This window comes from Drosophila miranda, chromosome XR (genome assembly GCF_003369915.1).
Source record: "Drosophila miranda strain MSH22 chromosome XR, D.miranda_PacBio2.1, whole genome shotgun sequence".
NCBI lineage: Eukaryota > Metazoa > Arthropoda > Insecta > Diptera > Drosophilidae > Drosophila > Drosophila miranda.
In genome coordinates, this window is record NC_046674.1 from 30,174,168 (window position 1) to 30,201,652 (window position 27,485).

At 45.3% G+C, this 27,485-nt stretch overlaps 2 protein-coding genes across 7 annotated transcripts; one reads left to right on the forward strand and one right to left on the reverse strand.

The window, feature by feature from the left end:
- Positions 1-1,092: 1,092 nt before the first annotated feature.
- Positions 1,093-15,387, forward strand: LOC108151481 (A disintegrin and metalloproteinase with thrombospondin motifs 7). Of its 2 annotated transcripts, XM_017280115.2 has the most exons (12): positions 1,094-1,698; positions 8,761-9,316; positions 9,378-9,540; positions 9,605-10,299; positions 10,364-10,462; positions 10,532-10,645; positions 12,991-13,137; positions 13,213-13,778; positions 13,845-13,972; positions 14,088-14,465; positions 14,521-14,698; positions 14,766-15,387. In XM_017280115.2, the coding sequence occupies exons 2-12, from the start codon at positions 8,970-8,972 to the stop codon at positions 15,062-15,064; spliced, it is 3,114 nt and encodes a 1,037-aa protein (XP_017135604.1). In that variant the 5' UTR covers positions 1,094-1,698; positions 8,761-8,969; the 3' UTR covers positions 15,065-15,387. The 2 variants fall into 2 exon arrangements, with proteins under 2 accessions (XP_017135607.1, XP_017135604.1); XM_017280118.2 differs by lacking the exons at positions 14,521-14,698; positions 14,766-15,387 and having other exon boundaries at positions 1,093-1,698; positions 14,092-14,272.
- Positions 15,123-26,671, reverse strand: LOC108151483 (myogenesis-regulating glycosidase). 5 transcript variants are annotated; one of them, XM_017280119.2, is made up of 6 exons: positions 25,891-26,671; positions 22,322-22,491; positions 19,801-19,969; positions 19,622-19,717; positions 15,701-17,546; positions 15,123-15,633 (listed from the first exon to the last, which is right to left on the reverse strand). In XM_017280119.2, exons 1-6 carry the CDS (start codon positions 26,290-26,292, stop codon positions 15,497-15,499), a joined length of 2,820 nt encoding a protein of 939 aa, XP_017135608.1. In that variant the 5' UTR covers positions 26,293-26,671; the 3' UTR covers positions 15,123-15,496. The 5 variants fall into 5 exon arrangements, with proteins under 5 accessions (XP_017135608.1, XP_017135609.1, XP_017135610.1 ...); XM_017280120.2 differs by lacking the exon at positions 25,891-26,671 and adding an exon at positions 23,085-23,442; XM_017280121.2 differs by lacking the exon at positions 25,891-26,671 and adding an exon at positions 23,081-23,440.
- Between the last annotated feature and the right edge of the window lie 814 nt (positions 26,672-27,485).

Consider the following 27,485-nt stretch of genomic DNA (forward strand, 5'->3'; position numbering starts at 1 on the left):
AAACGTCTATACTGTGTTTCTTTTTATACCCGGTACTCGAAGACTACGGGTGTATTAGATTTTTATGCTGGAAGTGGATGTGTGTAACACCCAGAAGGAAGCGTTTATATAACCCATAAGGTTTATATATATTGATTGATCGGCATCAATAGCCAAGTCGATATAGCCATGACTGTATGTCCGTGCGTACCGATGAGCACCTAGATCTCAGAGACTATAAGATCTAAAGCAACCAACTGTATCCAGAATCCTCTGATATTTCACTCTGATAAGTGTATTTCAAAATTTCGCCCGACCCCTTCCGCCCCCCCAAAGGACGGAAATCTGTGGCATCCGCAATTTTGATATTTACCTGATATTAAACTGAATCTGGTGTAGATCGTATCATTATTATAGCCAGAATGAACAAATAAACTTGCTGTGTCCACGGTGCCCCCTTCCACGTGTTTACCCATTTTCTCTCATTTCCTCCCGCTCATGAGAGAGCGACACTAAATTGGAACAAATAGAATACTCTAACGTTCTAATCAAATAGGTCATTAGGTGGAAAGGGGATAAACAAAGTGCAAGAAATATCATTAGAACATGACTAGCGGTAGTGGCTCGCCTATTTCTCTCTAGAGATCTGAATAATATAATCCTAAATAAACTAATAAATCAATTCGGCCCTCTTGCGAACAGCGATGCCAAAAGTCAGAGAGAGAGACAGAGCGTGTGGCAGTTATTGGCTCCGAGACCAATTCAGGCGCTTACGGCAGGGTTGACACGACTTGCGGTTCCCCTGCCCTTCTCCATGGATGAGCGATGGTTTGGAAAAAGTTTTTTGAGAAAGTGATTCGGATGATCATACAGAATTACGTTTAATTACGTATACAATTTATTGTATAGGTTACACATAAATCATAACTCCACATATATACTGGCTGAAAATCGGGTAAAAACGCAATGTTCCCGCTCGTTTTTGCTCTGCAATATGCCTCGAGGAAAAGAAGATGGCAAAGAACTTAGGCCACTTAAGCGCGGAATGGCCGCACCTTATTTAGTTGTACCTTGGTAGTATGCTTTCCTTCAAATAAAACCAGCGGCGCTTTGCAATTTTCACTTAGTCTGAGGTCTGAGTCCGATCGGCGGCTGAGGCTCTCTCAAAAAAACAAACGTTGCCCATTCTTTGCGCCGACTCTGTGTTCGGTACGTGCGCGAGATCGGATCCAATATCTATTGTCATCTGCCTAATCCGTGATCTGTGATCCGTGAGTCGCGTCGATTATGATTTTTGAAAATACATAGAACGTTTCCTTTTTTATAGTTTTGGTGTTGTTTTTTGTGTGTTTATCCGAGAAAAGTGGCGCCGAAATCTAATTTCCGTTTTTATTTGAATTGTGAAATAGCCTACGTAAAACCGCCTCTCTTTGTTTTGTTGTTGTTGTGTTGTGAAAGAGTAACAGAAGCTCGAGACCGAAACTGAAACCCCAAAAGCCGTCAACAGAGAGCATTCTGTATTCCTACCTGACATCATTATCATCGCCGTCGTCTCCATCGTCGTTGCTGTCTCTCTCTGCTTTGTCGCCGATTCGTCGTTGTCCGTTGTCGGCTTTGTTTGCGGTTAAAATATTTGCGGGCTTCATCTACAGCAGCGCCGCATTCAGAATTGGATTCGAAATCTTGGGGCTCGAATTCGGATTTGGATTTGTGGACTCGGTGAGTGGCAGCGCAGCAATAATTTACCTTCGGGCAGGCGGAGCGGATCGATAAGATCATGGATTTGACAGATCTCCCACGATATCTGATTTAAAAGATAGATGTAAAAATCATATAATGTCACGATCATCCTTCGATCCTAAAATCTGCTAGACATCAGAATCGAAAGATACATAGATCCCCAGAAGGACCACAGTGAAACCTCCTCTAAGAACAAGTGGCTATAATTCCAGCATCTTATGTACAATACAGACAAAAAATAAAGTATCCTCAAAATCAATCCTTGTTGATAAGATATTAAGATACATTCCTTTTGATGCATCACTTGCAAAGCTACATATATGCTTTAGCAAATACACGCGTCGACATGTGCTAAACCGCCTCTTCCCCCCCACATTTCATATCATGCCTTTAACGAAGTTCCCAACAGATCTCTCATATCTTATCACAGCGGTGTGCCTGCTCTTTTACGCTACTCTTTCAAGTGGGATTTTGTTTTTGTTTTTGTTTTTGACTGCTTCTTCCACATATACGCAGATACACAGAGATATACATATGTACATATGTATATATACTATACAGAATGCATTTATTAATGTATGCAGGTTCATTTGTATAAAGCTAATTTCCTGTGTGATCTCAGCGCAGAGAAAAAAGCAACTAAAAACCAAATTTATCTCTCTACCACGCCACAAGCAACTCCCGAAAACGTTTAAAAAAAGCAACAGGAAAAAACCACAGGTCATGAGTTTATGGTCACTCCAACAACAAAGACAACAACAATGTTGTGTGCTTGTGTCATAATAAATAAAATCACATTAAATGATGGTCCGATCCAATCCTATCGGATCCATCCACGAACATTCCCGAGAAATCCCGAGCGGTGGTCTATGGGAAACGGAGAAGCACTTCCTCCATCCGTGGGAGCCAGAGGTTCGTCACCCATTCCGTATATAAATATGTCTGTATGTTTTTATATACCTCTGATCGTATGTATATGTATATTACTCGGTATTAACACAAATGAAATAATAAATCGAACGACGACGCTGCCTGCCATAAAAATACATCTTCGGCCCACATGCCTATCGACGCTACGACCGAAGCTGAAGAAATTAAAATATGTGCCCCGCGAGACAGCAGCAGCAGGCAGGCAGCCCCCAAACACCAGATACACAGATACAGATGCAGATTCAGATAAGCCTGGGATGTTAAATGGGTTGCGGGGGCCGGAGTTGGAGATGGAGATGGAAATGGAGACGGAGCCAGAGCCAGACCCAGAGACAGGGACCCAACCCAACTCTCAATCGTGGCCAACGACAGAGCAGAGCGAAGCGTCGTCGTTTTACGTAAATATTTGTATTTCATTCATGAAAAAAATCGTGATAAAATAAAAACAAGGAAGAAAACACAACTTCCGTGGACCGATGATTTGGATACACCTTAAGATTAAAAAAAATATTATAGAGACATGTTAGTGAGTGAAATTTGAAAATTGTGAAATTTCTTAAGGCAAAATATATTAAATAGTGAACCCATTTGAATTCAAACTCTTTGAACTCATATTTCATTCTTATTCCTTGAATCACAAAACAGTTATCACCGAAAAACGATATTACTTTGCAACTGATTCAGCGCATTCACTGCATTACAGAGAGGGATGTGGGGAAATATTTTAGAGATATCGGATACATACATCTATAAGAAATCCACTGTAATATCTGTAATGGAACACTAGAGCACAATCGCCGATACTATGTACCGAATTTGCCTGAACGAACGGATGCATTCCTTTTGAATAGTGACCACTCGCCCCGAGCGATTTACTTGTATTTTGTTCAGGGAAATGTGTCCAAGCAAATGCGTGGAATATGAATATGAATATGATGAAGATCTAAAATATTCCATTAATAAACACAGCCCGTAGATGTTATACGAATGGTTTGGTTTGAATATTCTATTGCTTAAAAACAGAAAGATCAGACAGATGAGCTGTTTTCTTTTGCCAGTCTTTAAAGGGCAAAATAAGTTGTCAGAAGTGGTCGAAAGAGTGGGATCGCTGGAAGAAAGGGTATACAACACTCAAACAAACACTCGTTGTTCCACCTCCATGTGCCTATGGGTATTCATTCGTATGGGTGAGTGCCAGTGCCAGTGCCAGTCCGACTGCGACTGCGACTGCGACTGCAGGCGAGTGTGTGTTTTTGAATGAAACTACAGGCAACGCGTCGCAAAACATACTCATACTCGTATGACGTATGAATGGAGCAAGCTAGAGCTACCAGCTAAGGGGCCTGACTCTGCTCTGCTTTGCTTTACTTTGGCATGGTCTGGTCGAGTCGAGTCTGTGCCTAGTCTGGGCATGGATCATGGAGCATGGAGCATGCAGCATTGGGGCATAAGGTCTGGTGGGCGTACAAATTGCTTTTGGCTTTAGGCTAGAGACAAAGTGAAATCGGAAATTTGCCAGTTTGCAGCCAAAAGAGGGTTTTTTTGGTTCTTGGTTGTTTAGGATGATTCTCTACGGATATAGATATGTGGATGTGGAAGTGGAAGAAAAGGGGAGGAGGAAGAGCCATCTGTCTAGTAGATTGGGTCTTAATTTGGCCTTTGATTGGCAACAAATATTTATCACTGAAAAGCAATCCGATCATCGATGGATCCCATGAATGACCAAAAATAAAAAAGCAAAAAACCGCCCAAAAGAAAAATTAAACGAGCAGAAACATTGTGAGCCGCGGTAAGTGCCGCGACTCTACTTTATATCCGGTACTCAGTCAGTATTGATGTATGTGAGCTTATTATTTATATAATTTAAGCAATATATTTATATTTGTAGGTCGTCTGGTATCGCTGTTTGCTCTTACCGTTTGCGAAATTTCTATATATTAGATTTTATCTGTAAACATTTTTATGTACATATATTTTTTAAATCTGTCTCTTTTGTTATATTTTCACACTAACACCAAGCGTTTTATTCGCTCACTTCCACCAGATCATGCACATTGAACGAGATAGAGTTTGTGTGTGAAAGAGACAGACAGAGAGAGATTCTTTGATTCGTTCATTCTGGCTATCAGATCAGATCTAATCCAGCTTCGGCACTCTGGTAAAAATGGTCATTCTCTATTATTTTTAAATTTTGAAATATACTTGTTAGTGTGATATGAGAAGAGTTTTGATACAAAATCTAATTTTTTCTCTGAGCCTCTGAGATCTAGGCGTTCATGAATTCGGACGGACGGACAGGCCGACATGGCTATATCGAATCGGCTATAGATGCTGATCGAGAATATATATACTTTATGGGGAATACTTCCTTCTGGCTGTTGCACACATCCACTTCCACTACAAATCTAATGTAACCCCATACTCTTTGAGTGTCGGGTATAATAAGGACTAATCTGAACAAAAAGAGATAACGAATTGGATAAAGATAATGGAAAGATGGCTCGAAAAGTGAGTTTATGTTATGGTATCCCCATAGGGAAGCAACTCCCTCTCGTTTCTCTACCTTGATATTTTCTCAGTCAAATGCAGTGCCAGCGATGCACAACGAATGAATCGAACGATCGGACCATCCATTGATCATCGATCATCGGATGCAGACGAAGACGAAGGCAATGCAACTGGAAGGAGGAGACGAGCCAACGGAACGGAGAGATGCAGATGGAGGGGTAAATGGTAGAGGGAGACAGTTTGCAGGCGGCGCTGCAATCATTGGCTGACATTCATTTAATGGAGGGAGCCGTAAGGCGACGGCGGCGGCGGCGGCGGCTGTGATTGATTGATTGATTGATAATTAAAAGTGGCGCCTGGCCCCGCCATCCCAAGAAGAGGCACTGCAGCATAATGAGAAAGACAGACAGACATAGAGCGGTCTGACGATCATGTGGCGCTTGCTAATTTCTACCTCTGCCGGAAACTCTTTCAAGTTACGCCGCGAATTGAAATTCTATTCTGTTCGCAGAATAAATACTGAAACAGGAATGAGAATGGTAATGGGGAATGGGAATAGAAGAACGGTCACCAGATTGAATCGGGTTTCGGGTGCGAATGGGAATTTTTGAATGTCCACGATATTTTACGATCATCATTATTATGGCCATTTGGGGGGTTTGGGGAACGGCACCTGTGCCGCTGGCGCCATCGCCAAGGTCATTGGCGTTGACGGGTATGCTCTTTTCTCCCGTCTGTGGATGGAAAGTTCTCTTGAGTTTGGGATTGTGTTTGTCACTCGCTGAAGGAAGAAACTACAGAAGGAACCTTTGAAGTGTATCCCTCTATCTTTTTTTGCGTTATGCGGCAGCGCCCCTCGGTCGGCCGGTTTGGCTTCAATGCAAAATAAGCCTCTTTCTTATTTTTTTGCAGGGTATGCATAAACCTTCTTTTCCCTTTCTTTTGGTTTCTCTGAAAGATGTCTGCTTCTCTTTTTTTGCTTATTTTTTTCTCTGTTTGCAAAAGTCAGCGTTTGAAGCTAATGAGCTTTTGTTTAATTTTATTAATGGAATTGCCAACATTTATCATAAATTACAAACCGTGATCGTGATAACAGCCGATCTGCCGTTGACTGCGTCAATCTTTTGAATAACTAAGTTGTCTTCTTGTTGCTGCTTCGATTGTCGAACAGACAGACTAAGCGGCAGAGAGTGCTGCCGACTGTTGCTGTGTCTCTGCGGGAAATACCACCTGCAGAGGTGGGCGTTACGATTCTGGTGTACACGAGTAAACCTTGCCTTGAGCTAAGATTATAGAACATATAATTGTAAAGGATAAATTTGAGTTAAGATTTTCAGCTCTAAAGGCAACGTTATCTAACGAAGAGAGTCAGGGCGTAACCTTATGGCGATGCAGAAGCGTCTGCCTCTTTGCCACGACAGGACACGACAAGCTATAAATTGCCTTCGGCTCTGTAGCCGAGGTTAACCTAATTTCAAATCCACCCCTTTTGACATTTTCAATTTAATTTTTAAAATAAACTTGAATGTTCCGCCTCAGAGGAAGAACTATCGAAAAAGTACTACGGAAATGCTAACCAAATTTGTTACTAGGGGATGGAAGGAATATTACGCCTAAAGCTCTAAAATTTTAGTTGAGAATGATCCTTATACTTACATTCACATTCTTGTACAACAGTATGGTTCTCAAACAGGGTACAACCTATTACCAAAACGAGTAAACATGTCTAGCACGAAAAAAACCGGTAAGGTTCTTTTTGTTGTGACCCATAATATATACATAGGTAGACTCGTACCATTCGAGACTGTCATGTGATGCTGGAGGATGCAGTGCAGCAGTAGAGCAGCTGCTGGGTGCTGACATGCTTCTTGGTTTCTTGCATCGTGTGTGGAACTCCTTTTTGTGTGATTCCTCTAACGAATACACCAAACCTAACGGTTTTTAATCAAAAAGAATGAGCCTGTGCTCGCAGGGGCTACACCATATATTTGACGCTGTAGAGCAGGGCGCCAGCGATAGCATACGAAAGTATTATAACTCAACATCTTGTAAGTGCAAAAAAACAAAAAAAATATATAAAAAAACCCAACAAACCTATTTACCGAACATTTCCCTAAAATTATATTCATTGCTGACACCTCAGCCAAACTGGCCGGCAAATATCCTCTTATTTACACCCAAACCCCTTCAAAGCAAACCTCCAATTCAAAAATCCTGACCTCCACATAAAAAGACTACCTGGTTTCAACAAATGCTCAATCTCTCCCCCACAAACTCATACTTCAAACACAATAGCCTAAAAAGAAGGCAGCAAGGCATCTGATAAAAATGTATATAATTAATAGAACTGATATCGAACAACTTGGACTATTTTATCAGGAGATTTCTATTTACAAAAACTAACAGCCAGACTCCAGTTTTCCCTTTCACAAAAGTTTTCCGATTTACTTTTGAAATCACATAAATTGGTGCTCCCGGTTTCACATTCCGCAAGATTTTTTCGTTTTCAAAACGAGAACATTTTCCTCGACGAAATGAAAATTAAACGGCTTTTTAAACAACAAAATGAATCATAATTGAAAAAGGAAAAAATAGATGACTCATTGATGCATTAATATTAACTTGACACCATTACCAGGCCAATTTAGCTTGTGCCTTTATAAATAAAAACTCATATTTGGCTCGGATATAATTGGTCAGAGCAACAACACTTTTCGTTTTCGTGCAAACAGCTCACGCAACCAGATTTGGCTTTCAGAACGTTGCCAAAAAATACATTTGTGCACATAACAGCACATGCTAGCTTTCAAAGGACAGCACCTCGGTTTAATTTCGAGGAAATTGTGGTCAAAAATTAATTGAATTCGATTGGTCGGAAATTGTATTCAAAACTTCGGCCTTCGGACTTTAGTGTTCGTTTTATTGTTTTTGCTTTAGCTCTTTGTGCCTATCTTTCGTGTTTCTGTTACTATTGTTACTGCCTCTATCGCTGTCTTTCTTTTGTATATTCTTATACATATGTATATATACTTTATGGGATCGGAAACGCTTCCTTCTGGCATCTACACACATCCACTTCCACCACAAATCTAATACACCCCTATGCTTTTGACTATCGGGTATCAAAAGGCAGATGTACAAAAAAGTTTAAAGATAAGTGAAAACAGGTAGAATAATTCATACAAATCTCCAAAACGTTTCTACCGATTTTTCTGAACGTTTTGTTTGGCAAAAAATCGTTTCGTCCTTTTGCGAACAGCGATACCAAAAGACATTTAAATAAGCTTAAATATAGACTAACTGAATACCGGGTATAAAAGTAGAGCCCCGACCTATGCCGCGGCTCACAACGTTTCCGTTCGTTCCTGAGGCGGTCTTTGAAAGCACGCCGCCCCTTTCAACTCCTCCCACTTTAATATACCCTTAATATCTCGATTGGATTCGATATCTCAACCTTCTATATCTCTCCTTCACCTCCTCCTCCACAAGATCTGAAACGCTAGGAGCCATAGAAGGAGCTTATTTTTACTTCAGGCTCTACCTAAGTGTATCCTTTTCATTTTACAATAAATGATTGACATTAAACCAGAATTTCCATTGCAGATTGATCTCGAACCTAGCCAGGACTTTGGAACACCTGGACTCTGTAGACCCCGGATAACAGATTAGCCTGAATCTACGCGGGCGTATAATGCGATCGCTGCCATGCTGCTGAGACACCGCCTGGACAACGGCTAAGGGCTAAGAGGAGGAGACTTCAAATAGCGAAAGGAGCCTACCAAAAGGCGACACACAACATTCGACGCACAAGGATGCCGAGCCTTGGCCTGACCACGCTGCTCTTTCTGTGGCTGGTCCTGGAGGCAGAGGCAGATCCCAACGGATCATTCGTAGTTGAAGAAGCAACCACAAGCATCAGTCCCAGTACCAGTCTCTTTGGCATCCACACGGACGAGCTGATGACAGGGCAGGGGGAGCTGGTGGTGCCACGGCGCGTATACCCCGACGGCGCCTTCATGACGCACTCTCTGGAGTATGCTCACGATCGGGATCACCGCCGTCATCGACAGCGCCGTGGCCTGGAGGATCAGGAGCAGGATGAGGCGGATCTGCATCTGCAGCTGCCACTGCAAAATGAGACGCTGCACCTGGAGCTCACGTAAATATCAGCGATCAAAATGATCCGGATATCCACCCAATCTTCAAATATTCGATTGCAGACCCCACAACTACTTTCTGGCCCCCCATTTGGTGGTGGAGCGACACCGTCGGGACCTGCGCACGCGCTCGTCCCTGTCCGAGAATCATTTGAACTGCCACTTTCACGGCAAGGTGCGGGGCCAGCCGTCGTCCAATGTGGCCATCTCTACCTGCTCGGGGCTGGTGAGTAAACCAGAAACCTCTTGTGGTTTGTTTCAATATCGAAAGCGTCTGTTCCTCTCTTTAGGCAGGTCACATACGGACTGCCAGCAATGAGTACTTCATCGAGCCCTCCAAGCAGCATGAGCCGCATCCAGAGCACGGTCATCCGCATGTGATGTTTCAGCGATCCTCCGTAAAGCCCAAGCAACAGCCTGGAAGAAAAGAAAACAATCGACAAAGAGGAGGAGGAGGAGAAGGAGCTGTGGCAGGCTTAGCGATCAGCAATTGCGGCACTCGAGAGCCCAGACGGCGCATGGAGACCCGATTGGAGTGGCAGGCCAGGGGCAAGGTGAAGATCCAGGGGGGGCGTCAGATACGTCGCCATCACCACGCACACGGACATCGGGGGCGCCAGCAACAGCAGCTCCATCGCCGGCAGCATCGTCGCCATCGCCACCACCAGCCGCCGCACACGAAATTCAAGTACGAGACGCACTCCCAGGGTCAGGGACAGGGGCACAAGCAGAAGCGCTCCATAAGCAGCCCTAGACATGTGGAAACGCTTATTGTGGCCGATGCCACAATGACAGCCTTCCACAAGGACCTCAATGGCTATCTGCTGACGATCATGAACATGGTATCGGCGCTGTACAAAGATCCCAGTATCGGCAACTCCATTGAGATTGTTGTGGTGCGCATCATACGGCTGGACGAGGAAGAGTCCGAACAGCAGCTAAATCTCACACAGAATGCTCAGAAGAATCTCGATCGTTTTTGCAGGTAAACGTTTGTTTTAGACTCATTTGGGGAATACTTTAATTCTGTATCCTTTTTCGCTCTACAGCTGGCAGCACAAGCTGAACAAAGGAAGCGAAAAGGATCCGCACCATCACGATGTCGCCATTCTGATTACGAGGAAGAACATTTGCGCCAACAACTGCATGTAAGTGCTGCACACAGATACACAGATCCACATCCAGGGAGTGATCCATGCGTTTCATTCTCCTCGTAGGACCCTAGGCCTGGCTAACGTTGGAGGGATGTGCAAGCCAAAGCAGTCGTGCAGCGTCAATGAGGACAATGGCATCATGCTGGCCCACACGATCACCCACGAACTAGGGCACAAGTAAGTCCCCCGTGACGACCGACCCCTCACGACAGCAGACAGACCAGATCGGTAGTCGTCGGCATGACCGGTGCCACCTGCGGCGCCAGACATTGGCCAATGGCGCAACAGATCCAGCGGCCAACGCATCGACCCCCAGGCCTTCAGCCTTATGGCCAGCCCATTTCGTTTAAAGAATGAATTGAAGCCAGGCAGCAGCAACAGCCCCGCACCCAAAACGGAAACGCAGCCAAAAAGAACGGCCAATGCGATGCAGTCGAAACTGCCGATACCCTTTCAAGAGCTCAAGATTTAGCATTGGATTATTATTATAAAATAGATTTTGATTCGAATTTTGAGCTAAAAACATATCGCTTAGAGAATTCTATATGATACAGAAATCATATTCTTTCTGGTTTTCACTCAAATATGTTCAGGAAAAGCTTACTCTCAGACAGATATAGGGCTCATCCCGTCTTCCGGTTATTCTGATGAAGTAAGTGTCAGCTATCTTTCATACCCTTTGAAAAGGTATCGAATGCCAGCAGCAAAAACTAAGTGAACACGGCGGATGCTTTGACACCTGCGTGCGTGTTGTGACAATGATCGCCTGCGTTGCTCACGCCCACAGTTTACCAGTGCCAGTCAGCAGCACTGTCCCCCCTGTTTCTTTCCCAATTTAAACTTAATTAGTCTCGAGGCGCAACGCCAGCGACAGAGACACAAATCAGGGGGCAATCATCGGAGTAGCTTAGAGAGCCAGGGATGAGTGGTACCAATCACTGTTTTCCCCTCAGTCACTGCTTAGAGCGGCTTTGAATTGAGGTTTTAATACCATTTTTTATTCTTAAAATAGACAGTGACTCCTTAAAGCCCCTCGCTTTTAAAAAGATCTGAAATATCAATGACAGCAAGATGGAAACTCATCCACAGATATATTAGAGAACCAAGACTTTGATATCTTTTGTTTCTATCTCTATTTTCGGTTAGTCCGTTATAAAAACTTAGGCGTTCAGAAGGACACCTATCCATTTTCCGTAATCAGTTGAACTTTGAATATGGAATTGTTGTACCCAAAGTGATTCACAGTGATTCCCCACAGACTACTGTCGCACCGCTATCGCGTCGCTTAGCTTCTCGTTATGTGTTGGTGGAGCAGTGTCTCTGTCCGGTTTCGTTTGGGGCTTATCTGGTTTGAGCACACACATTCGCATTCACATTCATTCAGATTCAGATTCAGATTCGGTGTGTGCACGGTGTTCGTGCCAAGTGGATTTGTTGTAAAACGCCTTTTAAGCGCAGCCAAGTGCCCGTCAGTCAGTCTAGCGTGATCACCGTCCGCGATTGACTCAACCCGAACACAAGTCGGAACAGTCGCATAACCCGCCGCCCGCGGCTCAATCGTCATCCAGTTCCAGAGGCGGTACCCTCTCTGCTACCGTCTGGTTTCTGGATTGATATGATCTGTATCTCTTATAATATGTATATTCTAGATATGTATGAATCTATCTGTAAAAATGTGAACACCAGGTCATAGCTGCTTTAGGAAGAATTTGACGCATCCATTTCTAGTCCTTCAAAGAAAAAAAACTGAAACGAGCGGCAACGTTGTGAGCCGTAGCAAAGGCCGCGGCTCTACTTCATACGCGGTACTCAGTCAAAGTGGCTCCCCTCCGCTTCACCAAGAATATATACTATACTTTATGGGCTCGGAAACGATTTGTTCTATGTGTTGCATAAATCCACTTACCCCCATACTCTTTGAGTATGTCAGAAAAGTACCAACTACATTTTCTAAGTACATATATCCGTATCTAATCACCAAAAAGGGTATTTGGATATCTGTTTGCTTTACCTCTGGATTGGATCGATAGTTGTGTAAGTGTTGGCCCGCCTGGAATCCCCCGTCAATGAGGTGGAACAATAGGCGGTACGTCGCCACGGGCCGGTGTTTTGCTTTTCACGGTTTGTTTTGGTTTTCATTGTTGCTGCCACTTCGCTCGGATACACGTATATCTGTAGTATCCGTATGTCTCCCTTGATTGGATAAATTTATTTTTCTAATAATCAGGTTTTTGACTACTGATTGGAGCAGGGGCTGGTTGTAGGAGAAGTAAGAGGAGGTGCTTACAACTTTGTATTAGCCATTAGCTTCACGCGATCAAACCGAATTTGATTTTGTTTCCCTACGAGCATTTCTCTACATATGTGTACACTATGTGACCTTTGTATTTCCTTAGATTATAGATCTTTTAGATCTTATACATCTCTTCAATTCCGTTCTTTGGATTCTTGAATCCTACTGCTGCTATCAGATGTTGATTCACTTTTAACTACTTCTTCCTTTATTCTTTTTCCATTCTCAGCTTTGGCATGTTCCATGACACGGCCAAGATCGGCTGCCATCCCCGGGTGGGGCCCATTGTCCATATCATGACGCCTACCTTTGGAGCGGACACGCTGCAGGTTTGCTGGTCAAACTGCAGCCGCAAGTACATAACGCATTTCCTCGAGTAAGTAGAAGCTAGTAGATACCGGCGATCCTGATCCTGATTCTGAATGTGCATATATTTTGACTATTTTTTTAGCCAGGGCCTAGGCGAGTGCCTCGACGATCCGCCAACGCCGCTGGACGAGTACAACTATACGGGCGAACTGCCCGGGGCGAGATACAATGCACGCGGCCAGTGTCGGATGCAGTTCAACCTGACCACCGACAGCGAGGTGGGCGCCTGCTCCGCCCCGCATGAGTTCTGCTCGACGCTGTGGTGCCGCGTGAACGGCGAGTGCGTGACCAATATGCGGCCCACGGCGCCTGGTACCAGCTGCGGACGGAACAAGTGGTGCCAGAACGGCAAGTGTGTGCGCCGCGAGGAGCTGGCGGCCGTCAACGGAGGCTGGGGCAACTGGAGCGAGTGGAGCGAGTGCTCGCGCAGCTGCGGGGGTGGCGTTTCCACGCAGCAACGGGAATGCGACTCCCCGGTGCCGGCCAACGGTGGCGTATTCTGTATTGGGGAGCGTAAACGGTACAAGATCTGCCGCAAGCGGCTCTGTCCAGAGCAGGAGCCGAGCTTCCGGGCCCAGCAGTGCGCGCGCTACGACAACGTTAGCTACCAGGGGGCGACCTACAAGTGGCTGCCCTTCTTCGACAAAAGTAAGATAGGAATGGAAGTGGGAATCCCCACCAAGATCGATTGATAATCGCTTGATCTCTTTGCAGAAAACCCCTGTCGACTGTTCTGCAGCGATGTGGACGACACGATCATCGCCAACTGGGGTGAGACGGTGCTGGACGGAACGCCCTGCACACTGGGGACCAACAACATGTGCATCGACGGCATCTGCAAGGTAAGGTAGGCGACGATCGATCCCCGAGCGGGATCGAGCGGTCCTTATTCGTATGTCGCGCTACTTCGCAAACCCTGCTTCAAACCCCGATCAATTAAACGAGCATTTCATCCAGAAAGTTGGTTGCGATTGGATCGTTGACTCGGACATGCAGGACGATCGTTGCGGTGTCTGTGGCGGTGGTGGCGATCAGTGCAAACCAGTGAGGGACACCTACGAGGAGCCGTTTAGCGCCAAAGATGGTGCCTACGTAGAGATTGTCAGCATACCGTCACGCGCCCGCCACATTCTCATCAGGGAGCAGGCCAACTCGCCCCACTTCCTTGCCATCGGCATGTCCCAGAGTCCAGAGAAGTTCTACCTGAATGGCGACAGCCTGATCTCCATGCCCGGCGAATTCGAGATCGCCGGCGCCGAGAGCCTCTACGATCGCATAGACGAGCAGGAGACCATCAAAATACCTCAGCCCATACAGCATTCCATATCGGTTTACGTAAGTGAAATCATTCCAAAGAGACGGAAGGATTTTGATCCTCCCCCATCCACAGGCGATCGTTCGCGGCAACGAAAGCAATGCAGGCATCTACTATGAGTTCACGCTGCCCCCGTTTAATGCTAGCGCTGGACGACAATATCTTTGGCGCCTGAGCAACTGGACCGTATGCTCGGCCAGCTGCGGTGGAGGTGTCCAGCATCGGGAACCAATTTGCCTCGATAATGGCAAGGGTAAGCCCACTTCCTCCTCCTGCACTTTTTAAAAGCGTTTCTTGATTCCATTCTTCATGAATTTCAGTGCTTATCGACAAGTTGCCGTGCTGGACGCATGCGAAGAACAAGCGGCCGCTCCGCCAGACACGCTCCTGTTCAGAGCAGCAGTGTCCGGCCCACTGGTGGCCGGGTCCCTGGCAGTTCTGTCCGCTCACCTGCCAACAGCCGGGTGCCCCAATGCCACAGCGGCGGCGCTCGATCGTGTGCCTGGACCAGCATGATGTGGTCGTGGCCGATAACCAGTGCGGCCTCCTGATACGTCCCCCGGAAACGGAGCCCTGCGGGGCATCGCTGCCCGAGTGCCGCCCCAATCCCCGGGAGTGATCGAAGGATTGAAGGATATTTATTGCTATCTAATAGACCGAAACGGGAACATTACGAGTACGATTACGAGTAAAAATACAACATATTTATTTAGCGAGTAAGCATTTCGATGGTCGGTAAAAATCGACTATTATATATGTTCTTTCTCTACGCGCAAGCGTCTATCAAGGGAGTGTCTCGATCAACGAAACAAATATCGATAGAGTGGCGATCGACTGCTTCCTTGGGTATCGCGAACGTCGGACATATAAAGATGTACTTAACTTATGATACACGCACACACAAAAAAAACAAATAAAATATAATTTAGTAGTAATTCTTAATGATCTATAGACCTATAATAAGTTATCGATATAGACGATAGACATATGCGGGAATTGCCAGAGCTCTCTCGGTTCATATCACATGGAAAAGGGATTACTAAACGGCCCGCTAAAAGCGCGTGTTGTCAGGCATCTTGCGGAAGTAGGCGATCTTGTCCTTGGGCACGCGATAGCCGTGCATCCAGCGGCTGCCCTTTCGCAGCGATCCATCGATGCCATCCTTCCACACGCCCTGCGGCAGGTACACTAAAGAAAAAATACGAGAATGAAATAGGGTTAATAAGGGCGGTATCTGGGATGATGACTGACTCACCCTCGCGCTCCTCACGTCCCGCGTCTAGGATGGGGGCCACAATCAGCTCCTCGCCGACAGAGAACTCATCGCTCACAATGAGGCAGGCGGGATCGTGGGGATCCATCATCCAGAGGGGCCGCACCAGTGGTAGGCCCTCGTTCATCGACGGACTGAGGTACTTTTTGAGCAGCGCAATCACCACCGTTTGGCGCACCTCCTTCATCTCCTGGGCGACGCGTGTGACAAGGTCGCTGCGGTACTCACTGGGCAAATGGCTGAACTGCAGGGCCGGCAAAAAGGTAGCTAGCTGCAGCCAGCGAATAAAGAGTTCGGGGTCCGGGAGCGGCGGCTGGCCGAGCGAATAGAACGTAACCATTTTGGTCAGCGATCGCTCCAGCAGGTAGTCCCCGCCAATAGCTCCCGGCAGGACGAACGGATAACCAATGACGCCGTAGTTGAGGACGGCGGCCAGGGTCTCTCTGAGTCCCTCCCAGGTGGCATTGGCCGGCGGAGTGCTGAGGAAGATGGGCGGCTTGGGCACCACGCTGGCCGTAGAGACGGCCATCAGGCCCTCGCCCTCCAGGCTGGCGGTCAGCATGCGGGCGTACATGTCCGGGTTGTCGAGCGGTTGGCGACACTGGTAGTAGTGGGGCAGGTTGTAGCCAGTGCCCAGGTCCAGGTAGAAGCTCTTCACGCCATACTCCTCCTTGAGGCGCTGCAGCTTCTCGAGCAGCCAAGGCACGGAGGCGTTGTTGGTGATGTCCAGAACGCCGGCGCTGGAGCAGCTCTTGTAGCGGGTGAGGGCCGGTATGCTGCGCTCCGAGTGGCGCTCGTAGATGAGCAGCTTGCGGCGCACCGCGTCCTTGAAGTTTACGCTGTCCGTGCTGATAAACGGCTGAATGGTGAAGACCACCTTAAAGCCACGCCGATGGAGCACATCGATGGTGTCCTTCAGAGTCGGGAAGCGCGCTCGGTCCACGCTAAAGTCTCCGATATTCTCCTGCCAAAACTCGTTGATAACGATATGGCCCAAGCCCATCGCAATGGCACTTTCCGAGTAGTCGCAGATGACTGTTTCGTTGAGGGAGTCGGGCAGGTCCTGGTTGGGTATGCGCCAGACGGGCTCCTCCAGCAGCGAGTGCAGCACCTGGATGTCCTGCTCCTTCAGCCCGTCCCACAGGCTCTGTTGCGTCATCAGCATGTGCAGGCTGCGCATATCCTCTGTTGTGCAGATCTTGTAGTCCAGCTGCGGCAGCGCCGTCAGCCGATTGACGAACGTAAAGTCATCGTTGGCCGCCCGCAGGCAGAACTGGTTCTCCGTCCGGTTGATGCCCAGCTGTAGCGGCGTCCGTTCGCTCACCTGCATGGCCACACCGATGGAGTTAATGAAGTAGCGCTTCACCCCGTTCCCGAACTGGTGCACCTTGCTGTCCCCGCTGGCGTAGGGCATGAAATCAAAGTTGGCGTAGCTCAGGGACCACTCCTGGCCCTTAGTGATGCCTCCGCCAAACCACAGGCCGTTGTCCCGCTTCAGTTCGTAGCAGTCGGTGGGCAGAAGGCCGGGCGTCAGCGCCTGCCACTGCAGCGTGTAGCACCGAAAGACGCCTTTGTCCTCAAAGTTCATGTGGAGCCGCGCCACGCCGTTCCACTCGATGCAGACGCTACCGTCTGAGCGCCGCTGCTCCTCCAGGCAGTGAAACGGTGCCGAATCGCTGCTCAGGGTTACACCCAGCTGCCCCGATATCACCTCCTTATCGTCGTGGTTCAGTATACGGAAGATGCGGTCCACGGAATTGAACTTGATCTTCTGGAAGTAGCTCTTCGTCAGCACCTGCTGGTGGTACGCAATGTAGGCATAGCCAATCTGAAAGAGAGAGACATCAGAGGGAGTTTTAGACTGCAGTTATGAATGGAATGCTTAGATAGCTATCTAATTTGAAAATTTCCTATGAATTGTGGATCCCAGATGATACGAATGATGAACAAATTAACTTCAGTAGATTTTCTATGGACCCCTATGCATTATCTTGAAATTCCTCGGCAATAATTATTAAGTTAAGGCGTCCGTTAAATATGAGATATTGGATCCACTATCAGGCCGATATGTAATCATACGCGTAAGAATTTTGAGCTTAGTGATATTAATGATATTATGGTAATCTTAAAGCGCCTACATAAAGTTTTATATAATTCATGGCGATTTATGTAATACACAGATAAAGCTAATGACCAAAAAATTAAATTATGTACAATTAATATGTTTCGATTCAAGATTTTCGAGTGACAAGATCGAAAGTATGATTTTCTTAAGCAACTACTGTGTGCTTACTAGCAGCTCTTTTGAAACATACACTGTTTTCGTGAATGGTATTTTTTTAAAAGCATTTATTGGAATCATGGAATGTGACTTTAGACTCTAGAGAATAGACGTCAGCTTTGATTAGTCATCTTTAGTTAGCGTTGCTTAGTCATGTGCATTGTTTATGTTCTGAAGCATTCTAAGAGCAATGATTGTTGCTGATTGTTTTGAGTGATTTTACGTATAGATAAATATATCAGTACGAGTATATTTAATTTGTTCATTTGTTAATTTGTCCATTTATTTTTCAGACTGTTCATTGGACTGTTTAGACCGTTTGTTGGTTATAATAGGGCTTGACACAACACAGAAAATATGGCACAGGGCACAGGGCAGAGGGCTTGCCAAGTCATGACATGTTAGGCACGGCAGGATCCTAATCGATAATGCTCTTCTTGATGATGACGTTCAGCTTGTTTTAAAGATATTTCCTTTTGATGGCTCCCGCGCAACCCTTGGGGATGACGGCCATGCACATGAAGGCATGCCCGCAACGGCTCAGGAGGTTCGATTTCTGGATAGTTGACTCGATAGTTAGCAGTAGTGGTGGAAGCAGCTTCTCTGAGGACATGTGGAGAGCCATGACATCGATGGTTTGGGTGGCCGAGGTCCCAGGAATGTTGCCGGTATCCGAGAAATAGTCTTCCTCTTCATTATCGCTTTAAGATTCACTGCACAACGGCTCGAAGACGACGACCATGAAGGGCTTTAGCTGGCCCACCGGAAAAGAGTTGAAAGCTCTCCGACATTTGCCTAAGCTGGGGCGGAGTCGATCAGCGTGGAATGATCCCAGGAAAATGAACTTCAAAAATGCATCCAACCACGAGTCCTTCGTGTCCGCCTCGTGGCGCTAAAGTCCCAATAAGCCCGCCATGGGATTCGTTTAGAAAAGTTTCCGAAAGTACAACTGCCAACTGATGAACTTCTGTCTCTGGAGGCGACACCTGAATCTGGCAGGCCACTGGTAGGGCTGTGGATTCTCAAACAGCTTGCCCATATCGATAGTGCACTCGCGTTTACGTTGGGTATGATTGCACAGTAGACCGGTAATGATTTCATCCACTAAAGCTATATTGATATTTATTGTTACCTTTTTAATTTACTTTGTTCTACTTTTAAGACAATATACAATTTGGAAAAAAAAACTATGAGCTGCCGAATTTATAAGAGGACTAACAAAAGTTGTATGATAGTGGACTTGTCTGAACGATTTTCCTCAATGAGCTAAACTCAAATAATATTATTGTTTAATTAATTGAAAATAAGTAATAGGGAGCTTCATCAGTGTTAATTAGTTATTTAATTCATTCCCTTCCCCCTTGTCAATATCACGTGTCAATATAAATTACTTTTATCGATCCATGGGCATTCGCAATTCGTTGTTGTTTGGTTTATTTAGGAGCAGAGAAATCAAATCAAATAATGAGGTGTGATTATAAATAAATGTATTAAATATATAGATTCATACGAAGTAAATTTTCAATTACAAAAATATCAACTTAAAACATCATTATGGGAAATTTATTGTGTAAGTCGCTGGCTCATTGGGAGCTTGTCTGAGATAGTACTCAAGGGCTTACCAGAAATATAATTATGAAGAACATAATGATGACGAATATCTTGATCTTGTAGTCCTTAGTCTCCCGTTTCTTCTTGCGTATTAGCTGGGGAAAGGCCTAAGTAAAAACACACGGACAGGAGATGATAAAATGATCTCTTCAATTTCGAATTTATGTTAAGAGATCTCCCTCTTACTCACCTGCATCTTTTCGCGCAACAAGCTGGCCAGAGAGTTGACGCTTGTTATCGAGGCCTGGTTGCTGGCTAGGCTGTGGGTATCGAAATCGCTGGCCAACATCTCTTTGCTGTTGAGTCGCAGGGCCGGTAGAGGGGCGATCGAGGCGCGTCTCCGATTGCGAAAGCGATCGCTTGAAGGAGAACGAAAAACAGTCAGTCAGAGAGAGGTCGCTGCCTGTGTGATATATGACGGGGAGTAGATAATGCCCAAAATCATTTACGATCCCGATAAGGAAAGCCCCATATAGCCCCCATATATACATCCGATGTCAGCTGATGCGTGGCACAGATGGCCCCATGTCAAACCCTCCGATCAGATATGGCACACATCGGAGGCATTCGATGCGAACATGTCCCATAACCAAAGCCCTCTATTTGAGGGCACACCCACTCGATAGCGATCAAGAGCTTATCACCCGTATCGGCGCTCCGCGCCTGTCAACATCTTGAGACGAACTTTAGCCGGACGGAAAAACATTCTTGAGAATGGAGAGCACTCGCACTCCCACTCTCAATGGACCACTCTCAATGTTTTTATGTATAACACAAATTTTGTGGATCGGTTAGGATCTGTGGATCTGTATTGCTGGTATGCAAAACTCTGTAGCAAACAAATCTGGAAACCCCAAACAGAAACTGGCGCATAAACTGGGACATTGCTCTAGGCTGCTGATACCCCGAACGAGTATACATATAATTATATTTACTTGAAGTGCGGCTGTATGTATTTGTTTGATTTATTTACAATTTAAAATACTGTCGGCGATAAGCGGGACGGGACCCTGGCTGGGCTCATAAACACTGCTATTAAAACGCGGCTCGAACAGACACTTCTACTTTTCAGATATACCACAGATATATAGATCGGTTGAGATCTGTCTACAGGGAGATAGATATTCTCGCGTTGTTATCACGGCTAATCACGATCATCAACTGAGCGGAGGGAGCTCCGTTCATATCTATCATTGCGCGCCATTAACATACAGATACAGTTATAGTACTATACAGCTGTGCCAGTGCCACTTGTCTCAACATGTGTCGCAACAGTGCCGCCCAATGATGTAGCTACTTACAGGATATCTTTACTATAGAGTGCTATACATTTTATTTTTCCGGTTCCAGGAGGTGTCCTGTCAAGATCAAGCTTGAGAAATGGCCAAAGCGAGATGTCCTTAAGCTATCGGATCATCATATCATTTAAAACAAATTTAACGTAGGACCTGTAGGACTTAGTTGGCTGTAGTGGTGGAATTGAAGAAGTTGAAAACAAAAAGAGAGATTAATCTGCCATAAGAATGCCTCAGAAACGATAGATCTGATAGCTAAAGCTTTAACAAGCTTGCTTTTCTTTCTTGTTAAACAATAGTTTAATCTTTTGATTTTGCTGAGGAATAGGTGTTCCGTATTTTAAATTGCAATCTTAGCGACTGCCTCTAAATACATATGTATACATGTACTTATATATAGAGAGAGTCTATTTTCGCACATATAGCTTCAAGTTTTTTCAATTGTCTTTAACCACTTCTGTTGTGTTGACCTCTGCTGTGTCCGTTCTACATATGTACATTTATGGAAATATAGAGATGCCGTTGCTCTGCTGTGTGTCTGGCTTAAGCTTCCTCCAAATTAACTTATCATCGCATCGGAGACTGTCGTCAGATTGGAGATTCGCTGTCGCTGTCCTTGTCCCACCTTGTATCTGGCCGTGTAATGCGCTTAATCTGCTGAATTGCTGCGCTCTCGTTTGTTTGCGTGTTCGTGTAAAGCTTTTCTACCCGAAAGAAACTTGTTTGCCTGCATGGAGAAGCTAAAGCTCGGCTTACAGTTACTTTCGACAGCTTTCAACAGCAGTGCTTTCTGCTCTGTTAAGAGAATGTTACGGCAGTAGAAAATGACTGTAATATAAGCCAGCAATCAAAAGCGGAATATGATAGAAATTTTCAGCGCCACTAAATGAATTCGTTGCATCCGTTGGTGGTGAGGTGTGGGGTGTGGGGAGATATCTAGAATCGAATACAAATTGCATTTCAATTAGCGGGGAAATGGCCCGCAACTGTAAGCGACACTCCACTCTGTAATCCCCATTTGCCGGAATGTTGGGAAAAGCACGTTCCAGTCATTCGAGCAATTATTCGAATTACTGTCTGGTTCAGAGAGACAAAAAACAGCGACTTATTATTAATTAATCTAATTGCCCGATGAATCACAATGGTAAATGTGCCACAAAAAGAGCTTTGAGCGTGCCACAAAGTGGAATATGAATAAATTGGGTTAAGATCAATCTTAGTCGTACAAGATCTGGATCTGAACTACTGCCAGCCCGCACTGTGGGTGCAAAGAAAGCATTTCCTCATTTATGATCATCTAGGAATACAATAGAATATGCACTGGCTGATAGTTCTCTAAGTTCTAGGCTTCCCTCTCTTGAAAGCATACCTATGAGAGCCTTAAGGGTTCTAGCCCTTCCCTTACTATCAACTCACCGATAAACCCGTTTCTTGACATTCCCGAACTCATCGTCACTGTCATCATCGTTGGGGGTTGAAGCGCAGTTAATGGTGGTAGCGCCTGTGCCCTTATCCGGCGTATTTAACGTGGTGGTGCCTGGCGTAGTGGCCGGCGTTCCCAGGCTTGAAGTCGCATCATCGGCTATCTGAAAGCACCCCATTAATGGTGTTATTTTATATTATACTTTATTACTATAAAAGCGCTTAGAAATTGATAGTGCACACAGTCAACAATTGTAAGGGCGAACTGAGTGGGGACGGGGGAAATCGAGAATGGGTTGTGAGACTGGGGGACTAGGGTACCTTTTGGCACCTACTGTTCCGAGTTCCGAGAGGTTTGGCGAGGTGAGTGCAATTAGCATGATTGCGCGACTGACCGCAGAACGGAGCCCCCAACCAAGGTCTCCAGATTCCGGATACTCGTATCAATATGCAATAAGCGGGAAGGCCGCAGATTCCAAGTAGGAATCTAGTGAAACGGAGAAATTAAAGCCCTTCATGCAGATCGTTTTTCCAAGTCATCGTCGTCACATACGGTAGACGGTTAAGATGAATATTGCTGACTAAGGCACTTTACTGGATAACAGACGTTCGCTAAGGACTTGTATCCAGAATACAGTACAATTTCCCATTACGGACAGAACGACTTTTTGGCAACAATAACCATACACAAAAAAAAATTTAATTCCTACAGACTCTTTGACGCAATGATGGGGTCCGAGCCACACTTAGTACCTGCCTCATCCGTAGCCATAGCCATTTTTATTTCGGTATTTGTATCCTTATCGATATGTGTATCCTTTTCAGGCGGTCGATCCTCCGGCATCACACTAGAAAGCGTGAAGCGACTGCAGTTGGGTGAGCTCATTTCAGCATTGATCATCAAAGCAACATTTAGGACAAAATGGATATGTGTATGACTCCCACAGACTTTGCACTCTCTACAGATGACCAAGTACCGTTGCAATCTCAATTACACTTTCAATCACTATCACTATCACTAGAACTGCTGCCGTTGGACGTACACCTTCCACTGATATCGCGCTGTTAATGCTCTGGAGTTGTACGTCCGTTTGATAATTGCCGGATTGCTATTGCCTGAATATTGTATTTGCGGCGCCGGGTTCGCCTTAATTTATGCGTTTTAATAGCTCGCCAGTGCTGCCAGCGTTTCTGGGAGAGCAGCCACTGCTTTGTTTGAGTGTGAATATTGACACCCACACTCCGGCTCAGCGCTCTCCGCCATTCCACCGCTCTACGGCGTTGAGTGAGTTGTGAGCGCAAGAGAGCAGGTTGATCGGGTTGGCTGGCGCACAAAGTGTATTTCTATCGGTAAATTTTGTCATTCACATAAAAAATCAATTTGTTTTTCTTTCTCCTTTTTTTGACTGAAGCTTTCAAGTTTAGAAAAATTTTTTTTATTTTACCAACAGAATCGATTGAATTGGATATGTTACATATAGTATATGTACATGTATCGTTATGCGTTTGCAGTCAATATTTCTCAAATAGCGTAGGTGGAATTATTAACATCAGCTATAAGATAACTTATATCAACTAAACCACAATCTGCCACTTTTGTAAGCCCCACCTTGCATGTAATACACCTTGAGTGGATCGGATGGTTTCTCTCGGGAATACGGGGCCCGTGTGGGAATTTGATTTTGATAGAATTAACCCGCAGTCGTAAATTAATTGCGGCCAGCACTCTCTGATTGGCTACGTACAGGCGCTGTTTCCAGCGGCCAGCGCCGTGTCGGCCGGATTTAGCCTTTAATCGTGACTGCTGGCCATAAATAACTGTCCCGCGGTGTGGCGGCGGCGGCTCAGAGATTCGCCACAAACGGGAGACTTTACGCCTGGAAGGGGCTCTCGCGCACTCGCATTATCGTTCGGCAACCGGTTGGCAGACCAGACACCAGTTCTGAACCGCTTCGTAGCCAGATCACACCCGTTTCACATGGATTCCGACCCGGTTTTCAGCTGTTCTCAATGTTGCATTATCGGAAAACCAATCGAGGGACTGAATTTGAGACAAATATATGTAAAATGCTATCAATCTTTACCAAGATAGATTTCTTAATCTCAATTTCACGTCCAGTGGATTTGATCAAAAGTTATCCCAATAAAATTCATCAAAGTTTACATTTCTACTTATCTTTATTTAGGTTTTAACTCAATTTCTGGGAAATCGAATGGAGAAAGATCCAGAGAGTACAGAGCATTTTTGACCGAAGATAATTTGAACTCTCTCTCTCTCTCTCTCTCTCTGGAAACCATTGCATACCTCTGGGCGGGGTCGTATAAACAGCCCACAGCTGATGTCTGGGATGGCGCAAGTGTGTGGATTGCTGATGATTGCTTAGGTAAATCACTCATACACCAGATAACCAGTTAGACGGATGGCACCGGCCTGCCCGATCTGCCTCCTGTCCCTTCCCCCTGCCCTGATTCACACCTTCGTAATTAGCGTAACTTATATATCGCTACAATCTGCTCATCTGCCGCCGACATTAACAATCAGTTGTAGTGCAAATAAATCGAAAATAAACCTAATGTCTCACGGAAAAAACTGAACGCGTCGCTGAATGCAAATAACAAGTATAGAGCTATAATGGAGACTGTGGAATACCTGCTACTTGTTGTACAACTATGTGAACTGTATCTTTGAAATAATGTTTTTTTCTAAACGCTATATCTCTGCTTTTAATATAAAATGGGCTAAAATATAATATAATAATAAAATAATATAGCAAAGGAAAATGGTAGTCTGTGTCCACGATTACTTGCTAGTGTGACCAATTTGGTGAATGGAAATTTTTATATTTATATGTACATACATATGTGCATATTATCTAGCTATAGCCAGATCATAGCCGCTAACACGGAGGCATGCTATTTTTCTTCGAAAATTTTGAAGATATTTTGATATTTTCACACATGCCAAATACGCTTCTTAACCGCCTTAGCGGTCTTATACCTGAACGTTGTGCCCCAGTTCAAGTCAATCAACGAGAACCATTGACGAAATCCTCTAATGAACCTACCGCCAAAAAAAGAATTGTTTTGGATGTTCGCAATGAATTTCCATTGTAGGGTATTAAACCTTTTACTCCACGAGTATCGGGTCCATTTGTGCGGACATACATATGTTCATGCATATGTACAATCAGCTGTGTAAAGGGAATGCAACTTCCCAACAATCATGTTGATCTAAAAATTTTGGGGTGTCACTAAAATACAAGTACATGTATGTATGGGACCATCTGGCATCATGTGATGACTGAGGGCACTGAAACGTGTTTGCATTAACTGAATTTCAAGTTTTGTCACATGTGGATTGTTCGCCAAGTTACTACTATATAATTAAAAGTTAATTAACGTTTTGGGTATTATTTTCGGGTGAATTTTTCCGTGTAACTCACGCGCAAAGTGGAGGCGCCTAGCGATTTCATTTTTAATACGAATTACGCCAACGATGATTGTTCATATCCCAATAGATCAAAACAATTTGAGATATTGAAATGAAAATAAAAAAAACTCACGGTTTCCTCGTGCAGGGCATCTTGGGCCTGCATCTGATGCCGCAGGCGCAGGGCCTCCAGGTCCAGGGCATTAATGCCCGACGGCATGGATATTGAGTTGCGCCGCAGGCCGGGAGCAAAGGTCGAGGACTGGTCGGGAGACGAATCTGTTGTCGCTTCCGTTTCCGGCTCGCGTTCGCGTTCCCTCTCGTGGACGACCCGCAGATATGGTAGATCTACATTTCGCCGCTCGCTCAGCGAGGGCTTCCTTCCAGCCGTATTCAGAAGCGGTTGTCTCTGCTCCGGCTTGCGCTCGCACTCTGGCTCATCCTCGTCCGCATAGGCTAGGGACAGGTCCAGGTACTCGCCGTTCAGCGGCTGCGCGGCCCCCGATGCCGTAGTCGTCGTTGTGGATTGCGCCATTACGCGAACGCGGTCAAAAGGCGAATGAAAGCGGCTCGGAAAACAGCGAAACACCAAAACGAATCAGACAGAGAGTGTGCGGTGTGGGAGATTTAGAGAGCGGTGCTTTTGAGCTGGGCTCCGGGAAGAACGAACGGTAACGGGTGTAGTGTCGTCTTCGATTACGATCTTTGTTTGCTTTTAATCGTCGCTTATCATCGGCCCGGCGATAATCCACTTTCAACTCCCCGCCGACCGACCAACCAACGACGACGCGGTGGCTGTGTGTCGTATTGATTCAGTTAATTAAATTCGTTTTTTAGCCATGAACAAATTTACTGATCGCATTTGTGTGTTGTATGCTTAGCTAATTAGCCATAGTCTCTCACTCTCTCTCTGACATTCTCTGCCATCACTCTCTTGGGAATTTTCGACCTCGTTTTAGCGGTGATAATAACCGCATTGGAAACGTTTAATCAACTGACAAAAGTCAAGAGCTAAACCCGTTCGTCTGCCGATCGGATCGATTTATTTCGTTGCTTTTTCAATAATTACATGTGTCGGCTGATAAGGTACGAGTATAAGGCAAACACGGAACCGGCCGGGCCCACCCTGCACCGCCTGAGGTGACCGACGCAACGCTTCGGGACAGAACAATAAAACTAATTCGCAATATTGTTTAACGATTGGCACCCATAAATTCTCTCAAAGTGGGTAAATATTTGACGATTGAGTTTTATTTATAACACAATCACCACACACTCAAAACGGAAGAGCATATGGGGGAGGAGGAACATTTTAGGATGGGGTGATTCAGGAGAAATGTACACGAAAATCAGTGTGAATGCAACAGTGCCGCCTGGCTTTACAGGGATCTTCTTTTTACAGACAGACCAGAACCAGAACTTACCTTCAGGGATGTCCTCACCTAAATTACTAATATTATACCATTTGCAGTGATCCAATACAGATATTTACAACTGTTAAATCGGTTGCATCTCTCTTCAACTAAATGGAAGATACGTTTCCGTAGAGTAATTATATCTCTGTACTTACTATCTGAATCGGTTGCCTTAAAAGTAATGGAATCCATAAAAATAATGCCAAAACTATAATAATACTTGAAGATATGTATGCACATGTATTTTGTCACCTGATGGAAACAAAAGTTCCATCTTTTTACCTCTAAGCGATTTTCCACCATAACCAGGCAC